This window comes from Triplophysa rosa, linkage group LG22, assembly GCF_024868665.1.
Source record: "Triplophysa rosa linkage group LG22, Trosa_1v2, whole genome shotgun sequence".
Taxonomy (NCBI): domain Eukaryota; kingdom Metazoa; phylum Chordata; class Actinopteri; order Cypriniformes; family Nemacheilidae; genus Triplophysa; species Triplophysa rosa.
In genome coordinates, this window is record NC_079911.1 from 7,859,863 (window position 1) to 7,874,833 (window position 14,971).

The 14,971-nt window shown below is 37.4% G+C and overlaps 1 protein-coding gene across 2 annotated transcripts in view; it reads left to right on the forward strand.

Annotated features, from left to right (window-relative positions):
- The window catches only part of phf24 (PHD finger protein 24), a 36,599-nt gene that overhangs the window by 2,899 nt on the left and 18,729 nt on the right, over positions 1 to 14,971 (forward strand). For both annotated transcript variants that reach the window (XM_057321770.1, XM_057321771.1), the window contains exon 2: positions 10,146 to 10,573. In XM_057321770.1, the coding sequence (XP_057177753.1) occupies positions 10,148 to 10,573 (426 nt within the window). In that variant the 5' untranslated portion in view covers positions 10,146 to 10,147. The remainder of the gene's footprint in view (positions 1 to 10,145; positions 10,574 to 14,971) is intronic.

Below are 14,971 nucleotides of genomic sequence, written 5' to 3' on the forward strand. Positions count from 1 at the left end.
GTCAGAAATGAACTAAGCTAAGGGAAAGTCTATTTACTCATAGAAATCTATTTTATAAAATCTATTGTATTCATTTAGCAGGCATGCTTATCCAAAGTGACTTTCAAATGAGAGATGATTTAACATTTGGTGAATTGATTTGTTATACTGTATAGCGTTACGTAACACATTTTATTGCTTTTATCTAGTTATGGCTTACAAGGCACTATAGTATCTTAGTGAACTGTAGCTTTAGATATCTATTCACTGTCTTAGGAGCAAGTGCTGTTTAATGTTCAGCTAGTTATTAGTATCTTAAGGTAAAATCCGCCCTAAAAATACTAATTGTGAAAAAGAAAACTTTTTAAGTCTGAAAAGCTTGAAAAAAGAATTATAACAAAATGTACTAATGCATAAAAAAGGCTGGGTCATTTTCAACCCTTCAAAAAGGGAGCACCAAAAAACGTACCCAAAGTGTTGGGTTGTGTTGTGTCAACCCATGGCTGGGTCAAATATGATTTTTTGACCCAAACATGTTAACCCAGCATGTGTATATATCGAATGCATCTTTTGTATTTGTTATGATTTTAGTAACAGTAACATCGGTAATTTCCATAATTAATTTGATCTGATTCATGTGAAATATTTGATATAAAGAAAGATGCCATTCATGTCATTCCAAACCTGCATGACTTGTTTCTGTGGGCAGTTTTGTAACAAATGTGCTGTTCGCTCTTTTCAATTACAGTGAACATTGAACAAAAAAAGTATTTTAACCATAAAAGTAAATTATGTTTAGCTTGCCTATATAATTCTTTGGCTGGCTTTGGGTAAGACTGAAATCTAATTTGCCAATAAGATGTTAACTCTGATTTGATCTATTTAAATCACAAGAATCCTCATATTTCACCCTTTCTCTATATTTCAAAACACTTGTCATTCAATGTTTATGGCACTTTCATATTGATTTTGTCTGAAGCATAAAAAAACGAGCAATGAGCGCAACCACGTTCTATTCCCTCAAAAGAAAATACATTCTTTGCCATTTCCTGCTCAGTTCTTTCCTGTCCGCCCTCTTACCCACAATGCACCATGACTATCGGCTTTGGAACCCTGCAGATAGTCCCTATTCCTTGTCTTTCTCACAGGGCTCATTGTCAGCTCCTCTCAGAAGATTGCCTGGCACAAACTCTGTGCCTGACAGGAACTGAATGTCAACGTGGGGGCTCCTCTCTCTACAGGCATTTACATTCAAATTCCTCCTGTGCCTATAGGCCAGCGTGCGAGTGGAATTTTAACTCCCTGTACTCATAGTTTAGCCAGAATGCTTTCTTTTGGTCACAAGGTCAGACACGATACAAAAATTTTAAATCTCAACTTTAATATGCTGAACTAGCATGCGTTTCTTAACTCTCACTGTATGTCAACAATCGACTCATTTGTGACTCTTTTTATTTCCTATAAGCAATTTTGGGGAAAACTGATACGAATGCAAAGTTGTAAAATAACCGAGAACTCATCAAATGTTTCTCTGCATTGTTCGAGTACACCCGTATTGGACAGAGATGAGATTATACGCTTAATAACTTCATTACTCATTAGCTCTGTTTTATTTTTAAACTTTGCTTTCTTGTTTGTCGGGTGGGAGTTTGTGATTCTGCTCTCTGGCTGAAGGTGGCCTCGGTGAACTTGTTAGCGTGATTAGTTCCAGCCCTGTGCCGCTCTGGGCATATCCACATCAATGGGAAGCATTCCCATGGAAAAAAGAATGCTTTGTAGCTGTCCTATTCACAGAACGGTTATCCACAGGCACAGAGGATGAAAGACAGCATTTGTTGGAATTTCGGTCAGAAACGACTGATGCGTGAAGCGAATTCGTGAAACATGTTATTACAGTTATACTAGATGAAAAACAAAGACTTGCAGGTGTATTGTCTCTCAGACTCACGCTGCGTCTGAAATCACTCACTCATTCAACATTTCCAATGTAGTAATATAATACACTGCATGAGGACGGAGGAAAAATTTAATTTAGAGATAATTTAGATGGTTATATATGAGGGGCTGGTGCACAAACAACTTTATCTATACAGTGGTCCTAAAAAGTTTGGAAGCTTGGAAGTCAGATAAAAAGTAAAAAAAAAAAGTGGCAACTGCAAACAAATAATGCTTGAGGTATTCTTTGAACTAACTTGAATTTTCTTAGACATTTTTCTGATTCTTTTTTTTTTAAAGGTCGTTGATATGAAGACTGAATTTAGTCATCCACTAAACACTGTGATTTAACCAGACACAACAGATTCCAGACAATCCAGACGGAATGTGAGATGCAATCAATTTAAGTTTTGCTTATTATTGTGTTTCTACATAAATGGTCCATTGTGACTTCTGATGAAATTTGTATTATGTGCAGTGTTGGAAAAGGGTGTTGGGGGGTTGGGGGTTGGTGGTTTGAGTAGACCCCGGGGAACGGAGTCCAGGCAGTGAATTTCAAGGGTGGACGGAGTTCCACCTCATAATGTAAAGGATGTTTTATCCTTTAAATAGCCTCCAAACGCAATGTACATTTCATACATACATGCAGGGGCGTAGCCAGAACTATTTTTTAGAGGTGGCCAGGTAAGACCCAGTGATTTTATTAGGGTGACTAAAATATCCTTACTGACAGAAATTCTTTAACTTCTACTGTAATTTACACCAATTCTTCATTACACATAGTTTGCTGGTCAAAAACATACACAAAGAATTTAAAGTAAACAATTTATTTGCAATGCTTTCATGTGCTAACATTATTTTAAAATAATTTGCTAGCTATCATTTGCAGTAAGTTAGCATTTTTTATAGAAAATAAACATTGCTGTACATCAACTTAAACTTTCGCGAAAATGTAATTAATGAATGAAATCTAGTTAAACAAGACTGATTTTACTGACCTGATCCTTCTGCTCGCGATGAACTTCCATGGTACACAGACAGTACACTGTCACGAAGCGGTTAGCAGCTGATCAGCTATAGCGCTCAGACTGTTTGCGTCAGTGCATCAGCATATGACATCATATTAACGCGAGAGTAATGTTCTCGCGTTACTTTCAGTGCATACGCTAAATGATCTGCGCAGCACTCCGTAAACTCCGACACACATCTTAAAAATGCTTCGCACAACAGAGGTGGCCAGATAGGTGGCCATGCGTCATTCAGTGGTAGCCATGGCCACCCATGGCCACCATGTAGCTATGCCCCTGCATACATGAAGTGGCATTTTCTGAATATGGTTTAAAAATATAAAGCGTCGCCAACTAGAGCTCCCCAGTAAATCTCTGCCATTTCCAGCACTTATTCAAATAAGAGAGTTGTACAGGATATTAAGTGTATTTGGACAACAAAAAGGGAGCAACTGCAGAGAGCTTAGGAGTTTTTGTTACAGCAAACAAATCTGACGCTAAACCTTTCAATAATCAGACCTTAATGTTGGAACAATTATAATGCCTAGAGATCAGTTATATATGTTAGAGAGACATTTTAAATAGGCAGAAAGATTTACTTGAACATTAAAAAGAAGAAAGGGTAAACCAAAATCTCCTAAACCATGACAGTCTTCTGCTAAACATCTGTGCAGACAGATGCCTCATACTGCATGATAATAAGAAGCCATGGTTTCCCAGGTGTCCTTAACTAAATTGGCTATTAATTCTCATCTCAGCCTCATTTTATCAGACTAAATATCATACAGTACAGGTATACCATCATGACTATATATAAGAAAGCATTGATATTAATCTATCTCAAAGATGAACGAGATCTAATAATCTAGTTTCCCACTCTCTATTTTGTGGTGTTACAAGTAAAGCTAATTGGCTTCTGGAGCTTCTAAATGTCTTTACTTGATAAAGTGCTCCTCTCTCAAGGGTTTTCTACACTGTATCTGTGTTCCCCAACTTCATTTCGTTTTTAGAAGAGTCATCTGAATTTTTCAAGAAGGTCATGAGCTGTGTTAGTGACAGTTTATGAGAAAAATAGGCTTCTTATTTATTTCTGTGAAATTGCTAACTTGGTGCATCCTTCATATCGCTGAAAGATTTATCCCCTAAATGTGCAAACTTACCTTATGAAAATGAAATAATTAGCCTTCATTTTTGGGATAGTCACATCACATTTTTGGGTAGCTCATCTGTTATAAAAAAAGCAGCACATTTTTAGTTAATCTGTCAAGGCATTTTTTTGTATTTTAGCTATGAGGTACACTGCAAAAAAGGTTTAGAACTTTTTTAAACTGTCTGGCAACCAGACATTTTGAAGTTTGCTCAGCTTTGGGGCCAAGTAGTTCACCTAACTCAATTTATTGTGTAATGTCCTATGTTTTTTAACAACACTACTAAATAAATAAATACATATTACCCTATTATGTATTACAAGGCCACCACACCACACCACACCGTGTTGTGCTTTCTTATTTTAATAGTATTTATAATCTTTACTTAAGAAATATCCAAAAAAAACATTGGTCAAGCAACTGTTTAAAGGAATAGTTCACCCTAAAATTAAAATTCTTTCATCATTTACTCACCCTCAGGTTGTTTCAAACCTTTATAAATTTCTTAACAGAATTTGACTGAAGTTTTATTTTTGGGTGAACAATCCCTTTAAACATTTTGTGCTACATCAGGGTTAGGTGCTACATCATGCACCTAACCCTCACAATCTAATTGGTTCTTGTGTGTCTCGTATTGAATCTCATTGGATCTTGTATGTCTCTAAACCAATGAGTTTCATTGAGACATGCGAGAACCAATTAGATTCAATGTTTTGGAGCAGGCTTGTCGCCATACAGAAGTTGTTCTCTCATATAAACCTTTGAACCTATATTCAAAGTCTAATGTGACTTATCATGGCTAAATAAGCTCAAAATATTACTCTTGTTTACTCACAAACATAGTGTTTCACTTTAGAGGACATTCATTAACCCCTTGGATTCCTTTAATAATGTACGTGACACACAATGGGACCGTAGAGTTATAATCGACATTAGAATCCCGTTACAATACAATTTCTGTCGAGAGGTCATGAGGGTTTTAGTTATTATCAAATAGAAATTGACTTAGTGATTGTAGCCAGAGACATTCTCAAATTTTATTATTTTAAACTGTGACCTGCTGTGACTCTTTTCTTATGCCTCCGAGGAGTCTTCATCCATCAATATGTATTCATAGAGTATTCATAGGGCACGTCTAGGTAACGGTTATTGTTTTCGCCCCAGACTGTTGACAGCCTGATGCATACCGGAATAGCCGCATAAAACCGCCGATTCCAATCTGATTGTCTGGCTTCTAAACAATTTCTGGGCGTCAGGAAGCAAAATTACGTTTACACATTTCCAAGCTAATATAATCAACGCTTTTGTGGAAGAACTTGATCCTCGAGCACACCAGTTCATTCCACTTTTCTCAGAGTCCGATTTCGATTTACGTGCCCCTTACGCCAAGTAGCGGCTATGTTAACTTTACAATTTTCAGCATGAAAAGCACTCAGCTGTTTTAAAACAAAATACCTTTACAAAACCAATATTAATATGTGTCCAAGAATGTTTCTTTTCTGTCCCGTATGAAGCATTTAAATGTCTAAACCAGTGGTCGCCAACCCGTCGATCGCGATCGACTGGTCGATCTTTGACACGTTACCTGTCGATCCCCGAAAGTAGGCTAATAGGAAAATTAATAGACAAATATATTGTGCCTGATCAATGTTCAGTTTTGCAAGCGCATCTCTCTTTCTCTTCATTCAGTGGTTGTATGTTTTTAAGTTCTGCATTAATCTTTTCACGGCTGTGTAAATAATGATTCACTGCGTGAGTTTTTAATGCGACCGTTATCATTAATCACATTTCATTGTGATTCGCGACTGCGTGTGATCGCTCTTCAGAGTTTCTAATGTCGGTGGTCAGTCATCAAACGCAAAATGACTCGCGCATGCAGTGGCGTAACTGTCATTTGGAGGTCACCATACTGTTGCGGTGCATTACATTTAAAAACTGTTTATTCATATGACATTAAAATGCCACTTGTTCGTTGTTGTACGTGTTTTTGTGCTTTGACACTGGATGCGCAAGCAAGCGCCGCGAGTGTGGATGATGCAGGCATTTCATGCTGTCCGCGTATCAGGAGTCGCGGCTCTCTGTCTTCAGCGAATATAACATCAATAATATAACATTAAAAGCGGCGCATTTTAATGTTGAGTTTGTCTGAAAGACAACATCAGTCTATTCACAAAGTTGTAATTGTGAATGATGGTAAACTGCAGTTTTCAGTACAATCTCATGCAGGAGATGACATCTGCTGACGTCCTATTTATGTTTTCAATTAGCCTAATATGATCGCCCATTCCATACTACATTGTCAGACCTTTAGCTATTTTGTGAAACAGATACTTATTACCAAGACATTATTAGATGGGTAAAAGTAAATAGATAAATGATTTAGCTTAAATAATTGACCTTGTTGTTATTATTAGGGCCTATTTATAACATTTCCATCTATATACTGTATTTACTTAATACAAGTAAACCAAATAAATGCATCATAAATAACAAATCTTTATACAGTAAATACCTAAATAATTAGGGTCTTGTTAAACTTATTCTTAACCACGTTTTAATGTCAAGCTGTCATGTGTGAATTAGTCCTTGAGCTGGTGTTTGATTTGGAGTTTTTCACCTCATTTTGGCACACTGAAAGTGGCAACTCTACATGTTACAGAGTTTGCTTAGTTGCATCTGAAAAGTGGAACAAAGAATTTCAGGTAATTCAAACAGACCCACAATTATAGGCTAAATAAAAGGCCATAAGCTGGAGGTTCAATCTTGGCTGTTTTTATTTTCAACTTTTTGAGTGGTAGATCTTGCCTTTCAACAATTCCAAGGTCGGGGATCATGGGCCCAAAAATGTTGGTGACCACTGGTCTAAACTATTGTAACAAATTAGTAAAAAAAAATCAAATATGGTCAAAAAGCGTAAGATTTTGAATGAACAGCTGGGCTTCACTGCAGATGTTGAACCCGAGTTTCGTCTCAAGAGGCAAGATCAGTCATTGCAACAGAATTTAGCTCTACTGTTTAACTCCGCTTGAATTGCTGAGACCCTTGGTTTGTTTGAGCAAAATGAAGGAATGATTTTGGGTATGGGCCAAAGTTGAAAAACAAATAAAAAATTTAGTGGAAAAATTGCCGTACTTGCATACTTTGCCTTTAAAGGAGCAATGTGGAGATTTTAGCGGCATCTAGCAGTGAGGTTGCGAATTGCAACCAACGGCTCACTCCACCCCACTTCGAAGCACTGTGGTGGCTCTTACAGAACAAAGATGTCTTCGCGTTTTCACTTCTTTGCCGAACGAGATAACATATTTACGAAACACGCTCTGTAGAGCAGTTTGTCCGTTTAGGGCTACTGTAGAAACAACATGGAGAATTCCATGCAAGGTGACCTGCAGTGTATTTAAATAGAAATAGCTCATTCTAAGGTAATAAAAACGTAATGCTTCATTAAGTAAGGTCTTTATACACCTCTGAAGACATAGCTATGTATATTATATTGCATTTCTGTCAATAGATCTTTCCAAAAATTACACACTGGACCTTTATGAACTAATGTCAATATCAAACAGTAACATACAGTATGCTTACTGCCTGTATAGAGATTGCACAAATGATGCACATTATTAATTCAGTAACAAGACGCTAACCACACCTCACTCAGCCAAATGATGTGGCATCTATCAGCCCCGAATGCCAACACAGAGTGTTGAGCTGTAACAGTGTAATATACATGACAGAGCTAGGAGTTATTACTGTAATAATCTGTACGCCACTCCCAGGCTTGTGATAAAATGAGCCTAAGAACCGCCTCCTTGATTTCACTCATAATTAAAGTCTGTCTGCAGAGCTGTGCCTATAGGGACACAGCAATTGTATAGTGTGACTTATTCCGGAGAGAGAGAGAGATTGAGCTTGATGAGCCAAAGCTTGGGTTGATAGTAGAGTTTGAATGTTTGAAGTGTGGAAGGAGAAATCTATTGAAATTCACAATTCAAAATGCACCCGGGTGGTATTTAGAAATCGAGGGAATGACATCTGAAGCATTTTCACACCATTAAACCGATTAAAGAACTAGCATTCAAGATTATTTGACGTCTGCTTTGCTGAATCCTCGATGTCCAATACAAGAATTTGTTCAATTAAGTGAAACACTTTAAATGCAGTTTAGTGCAGTATTTGTGCTTTGGGCTTGAAAGAATTCTAAGGTTTAGTTTCAGTTTTTGAGTTGTAATGTGAATTGGCCACACACCCCATCGGATGGTAAATCACAATTGGATTTACACATAGATGAATTTAATAAACTGTAGTTTAGCAACAAATATTTATTATATAGGCAATTTTTATTAATAATAATTGTTTCTTTCTTGATATGCAGATACAGATTTTTCTCATCTTACTAGACATATACAGTGTTTATCTACATTAATTAAATACTTTCAAAACAATAAACTCTTTTAATGCAAACATATTTTGCCATACTGCACTGTATGTAGTAACACAAAATGTCATTTTATATTGACTTCAATATCTGGTGAAAATGAGAGCATTCCACTCAATTCTTCCACCATGGTGATAAAAAGTATTATATAATAAAATGTATTAAATATAATAAAATGTACATGAATTCACTCAGTCTATAGTTGACATGTGGTGACAAATATTGGTGTGACTGTAGACTATTATATGTATAATTTGTTTATGGATAATTCATTATGTATTACATTTATTGTTACATTTTACATTTCTAATCCTATTTTCCACCTCAGTTTAAATTCAGTAAATTAATTTTTTATTAACAATTATTAATAGTACATATCAATATGGCTTAATTATTTAATTTATTATTATTATTATTGTTATTATTATTATCATTGTTATTATCATTGTTATATTATTATTATTATATCGCTAATAATAATATGAAGACAATAATATCATAATATAAATTATATTATTTATTGAATTATTATTGAAGGTATTATCGGACGCACGCGCCTGGCCCGAAGTTAACTTCTGGTCTGTGTTTGTTGACCAGTCTGGCTAGTGGCTAATAATATAACTATTTATTTAATTCAATTTATATTAATTTATATTATAATAATTGTATTAAATGAACAATTTGTTGAATTTTATTGTATATTATTTTATTAAATAATCAATTTGTTGAATGGGTCCTGTAATTTTGTCATATTTTAAGTTTAGCCAAGTAACGGTTCATCTACTGGAAACCCAAAATAGGACTGGCTAGACATACTTTTAACTTTCTAGATACTTGTCATTTCTTTTGCTTGTTATCAGAAATAATCTACAGGGACTCTATTCTTTACGGATGTGCACCGTAATTTAAGTTTGGGCCACAAAGTCGTGCATGCGCAGTAATCTTTGTTTGTTGCTTGAAAACTGTCTATATGATAAATAATATGGATTTGAAATCACTCCCTCATAACTCTGGTTTTGAATCAAGAGCTTTCATGAGTCAAGAGCTTTGCATTGGATCTGCTCTCTGTTCACACTGCAATCTCACGTTGTCCCATGTGGCCATTAGCTGTGATTGATGAACTGTGATGGTAGAGCACCAAAACAAAAAGGTCTTCTGTGATCAATCACGAGTCGCAGCACGGACCAGGGCCCAGTTGCATAAACTTAGCCGCTAATTTAAGATAGTCTCACTGACTAGCAATTAGTTAGGACTAATCTGTCTTACTTTTCATATTTCAATTAGCCCAATCTACCTTTTTATGTAACTGATTTAAAGTAGGTATGACCAGTCTTGAAGAAAAAAAATAGATGACTAACTTCTAAGACTAGTCTAAGCAGTTTATGCAACCGGCCCCAGATCTGAGGATAATGTTAGCAAGGTGTTTTTCAACACTTTTAGCTTGATCCAGCATGTAGGCGTATGCTGTTGCAATGTGATTTAGAGCGTGTCTTGATTTAAACCTCATTATCAGTTTTGAAACAGGATACAAACACCAACGCAACCACCTATATATTCATATAATCTCGGATTTGAAGTTATACCTTCTAACACCCCTGATCTATCTGACGTTGACCTTATATCTGATTTGTTGCTTCATTGCAGCCATGGGTGTGCTGATGTCCAAGAAACAGCAGGTGGAGAAGGTGCAGAAGTGCAGCATTGTGGTGTCAGCCTTCAAAGAGGGTTTGAAGGATCGGCCGACTGTAGCCTCCACAGGCCAGACCGAAGACGTTGTGACCGAGAACGGAGAGGGATCTGCTGAGGGATCAAATCAAACTAACACAGATCACGCTGAACAGAAAGAGAAGGACAACAAGCAGGGGTCTTTACCTGCTCAGCAGGCCTCTGCCCTGCTCAGAGAGGAAAATAAGGCCAATCAGGAGGCTTGGGGGCGTCTACGAGATGGGAAGGGGGTGGAGCCAGAGGATCTAAAGAAGTCACATCAACTCACTCCTCCGGCGTTCGTGCGGCCGAAGAGAGATGTCAACGACGACAAGCCGGTGGATGTGCCACTTGGGCAAAGAGACCAGGTAATATCAAAGTCAACATCTTGTGTTTATTCACACTACAGTTGTGCCACATATTTTTACAAGAACATTGTTATACATTTTTTAAAATAAGACTATAAACCATCTGTGAAACAGTGAAACTTTTTTACACAAAGGTTTTTAACTGTATCTTACAAACAAGGCGCCATAGCAACAGCTTTCGGTTTCACACATCTCCCAATACTCAAAACACAACCTCTCTTGACCTTCACATCTCGTCATTTACACCACAAAAAAACGATAAATACACGAGAGCGGATGACTCAACTAAAATCTGTACTCATAAAAACAAGCTTGGCTCTTCCTTCAGCTCGCATTGTTGTACTGTATCTCTTTATTTTTTTAAGCTGAGACCTTCTTTATGACTCACGTATGCTGGAGAATGTCATGATTTGGAGTTAGGGAGGCTGATCTCACTTCAGACCAAATGGCAGCTCAGGTTTGTTGACAGTGTGTGGGCAGCGGGTCGCCGGCGCGGTAAAAACCCGGCGCTGGCGCCCGGGTTCAGTCTCAAATGAATTGGGGTCACTGAAGATCGCGGCGATGGGGCCCGTCCTCATGACGTGCTAGAGAAGAGCCACTCTACACAACTCTAATCCACACATGCTTTTGTTTCCCTCGAGTCTCTTTTTTTGGCAGCTACTGTGTAAAAGACAAGAGCAGGCAGTGAAATGAGTTTTGGCTTGTCTTTGAGAGTGTGTATGTGTGTGTTTGCTGTTGTTGTTCAAGTATACTTGAGCATTTCAAGAAAATAAACAACAAAAAATGTTCATGATTAAATATTAGGGATGTAACGATATCAAAATCTCATGGTACGGTAATACCTCGGTGTAATGCCTGCTGTACAATATTTATTGCGATATTTAAAAAGACAAATGAAGACTTGGAAAAAAGTGCCATAAGTGTTTAATAAACGATTATTGATCATTGCAATGATGTACAAATTAACCATGTCATATCCTGTCCTCTTTTCTTTATCCTCTAATCATAACTGTTTCTTTGAGGTATGAGTTATAGTATGAGATACGTCAAATGACTTAGTTAAAACTCCCTACATGGTCTTGTAAACAAATGGTACTGTTTAGCATCCTGACAAAATGTTTATATGCTCTCCTACTTGTAAGTCGCTTTGGATAAAAGCATCTGCCAAATTAATAAATGTAAAATGTAAATGTGACCCAGGGGTCGCGTTAACCGAAAATTCTCCGTCATTGACGGATTTTTTTACCAGTGATGGAAAAATCTGAAGGCCGTCCTGACGACTGTAATCTATTAATTTGTGTTTACTGACACGAATTTCCCCCTTTTTTCGTGTCACCCAGCACGACTTTCAATCTAATGTCATTGTTACTGACTGACTGGACATATGATTATAAATATTTGTCTGTAATTATTATTTTATGTCTGACACAGAGTTGGCGCCAGACCACGACTAACAGGGGGGCAAGTGGCTCCCAGTGGGAGGGCACACAATCAGCATCATTAATACAAAAAAAGTCAAAACTACCACATTTGTGCAAGGGTACACTTACAACTCGTGCAGGATTCTATTTTCCGTACAAGTGAACAATAATAACACAAATTAAACAATATTAGCACACACAGTCACAGCTAAAACAACAGGTTGACAATTCTAACCTATGCTGTGATATAATGCTCCTTCGCACCAAGGCTTGCTAAAAGTAATGAAACACACGTAACTTACCTTTTAAAAAAGCTGAAGGCGCCGCGTGCGAACATTAAACATCCTTAAAACTGTGTCCTTCCATTCGGTTGTAAATTTTCCTTTTCCAAAGCTGAACTAACTGAGCCTTCCGTTTGTGAAGCATCGAGTGTCTGTAACTTTGCTAATTGCTAGCGGCTTCCCTCCACACGTATACATACATCAATACGCTGCGTAATGACGCATCATCACAACAACCGGACTAGATTAATCTTTTTTACAAAGTAGGCTAGGCTACCATTTTCATTTCCACTTTGTTTCAAATTCTTTAAACGTTAAAACTTTTTATTAATTGTTTTCAGTATGTATTACATGAATTTAAAACTGTGTCATGTGGGGAGGCACAACAACCTTGTGGGGGGTCATGGCCCGCGAGTGCCCCCCCTTGGCGCCGGCCCTGGTCTGACAACAGAAACATTAAATATATAAACGACTTTATTGGGTATTTAGTTGTATTAAAACACAGTTAGTTCAGAGAGTAAACGCATGTACACAGCGAGAATGTCACAAACATGCTAATTAGCATGTAACATCACCTTGCAACAAAGTGACTGGTAAAAATAGATTTTGATGGATATCTTACGAGCCTGTTCGTCAAAATGACGGACAACGAAAAAGTATGGTGCAACCTCTGATGTGACCACGATAATATTGAGACAATTTTGCTATTGCGATACCATGGAATTGATAATATTGTTACATCCCTAATAAATATATAAAATTAGTGGATATAATCCTTTTAGATTGGCAAAGAGCAATAAACATGGGCTGTGTTCCAAAATATAGTATGTAGTATGCTTATATAAATACATGTCATATTTAAAACATCAAATATACAAACTGTAGACATGTTTCTCTTATTATGTCTGTTTTTGTAATCTGTGGACACTGGAGGTCAACTTGCACTCCTGTAGACAAAATCTGTCGTAAAGGGTAAATGTGATTCATTGAAGCACTGGCAGGGTGACCATCCTTTGTCTCTTCTGATCACCGCAGTTCTAAATACAGCACCTCTATCTCCTTCACTCATATCACGACGTCCTCAGACACAGATGTCACAGTTTGATAACCTAAGACGGAGTCTGTCTGCTACATGTACAGGATGAATTTTGCACCCGAAGTTCCAGTAAGGTGTTCAATCCCCTGTTGACTGGTGCCATTACGTCTTGTAAAATTACTGTTAGTTCCTGTCTGACATGATGAAAAATGAACAGCTGCATTAGCAGTAGGTAGATTATGTAAAGATGTACTTCTTTATGAGAATAAAATCCATCTGAATAGTGATGGTTCTTGAGAAGTGATTTAGGATAGGCTGATTCAGGCTGTCAATCCTTATTCCCAGTCTACATAAGGTGTCTTTTAAATAGTCCATATCACAGTGATGAGCAGCATCCAGTAAGGTTTCACTTGTTGTACATTAGTGACCCACCTGCGTTGTCTAAACAAACATTGTAATGGTAGATTGTAAAGTAAGTCTAGAGAGCTTAGCAAAGGTACTTTATTGTATTTACAGACATGTAGTTGATTTAATAGATTTGTTTACACTGTGTTATTGGTTATTGATTTAGGTCTGCTAGGGGGCAGTTGTGGCCTAGTGGTCAGAGAGTCGGACTCGTAACTAGAAGGTCACCGGTTCGATATTCAGGGCCAGCAGGTACAGTAGCGACTGACATGCCCTTGAGCAAGGCACCTAACCCCCGTTTGCTCCCCGGGCGCTGTGTTCACTACTCACTGGATGGGTTAAATGCAGAGGTCACATTTCGGTTATGGGTCACCATAACTGACAGATAGGTCACTTTCACTGATCATTTTGATGGGTCTCTTAATAACAGCAACACCATCACACCACCAATGATGTCCACTGCTAATAAGTAACTTATTTAATGTATTGTTTAAGTAATTACTCGATTTAAAGGGGTCATATGACACGGCTAAAAGGAATATTTTCGTTTGTTTTAGATGTAATGCAATGTGTATACATGATTTAAGGTTCAGAAATGCTGTATTTTCCACATACCGTGCATGTTTGTATCTCCTCTTTGCCCCGCCTCTCTGAAACGCACAGATTTTTTACAAAGCTCATCGCTCTGAAAAGCGAGGTGTGCTATGATTGGCCAGTTCTCCAGTGCGTAGTGATTGGTCGAATACTGCAAGCGAATACTGCAAGCAAAATGTGACGCCTCTTACCATATTTGGAACATCAGGTTCCAAAGCAATTGTACTGACAGGTACACCCACCTTACTTGTGTTTACATTTGGGCGGTCTTAGTCAAATCATACCACGAACTGATGTAGATTTGTGGGGGTGTGGTTACACGAGGCGTTTCAGGCAGGTCTGGGTGAGCATTCGCTTTTAGATAGAATGCATCTTTTGATCCTACACTTTTACGTGTCTAATACATGCATGGGCAACTTATAACACACCAAAGACACAAAAAACACATGTTCGCGCCATATGACCCCTTTAAATTTCTTCTTCTATGTTCTTCAAAGTTGTACAAATTTGGATTGACATGAGGCTGCTTTAGGTGATTTTTGGTGAACTGTCCCTTTAATAAATAAATGTACTTAACGTCATGCTTTTATTACTGTGGTGGTGTAATGATAATTTATTTATTTTCTTTATTCTGATTTTATTGGTCACTTAAAAATATTAA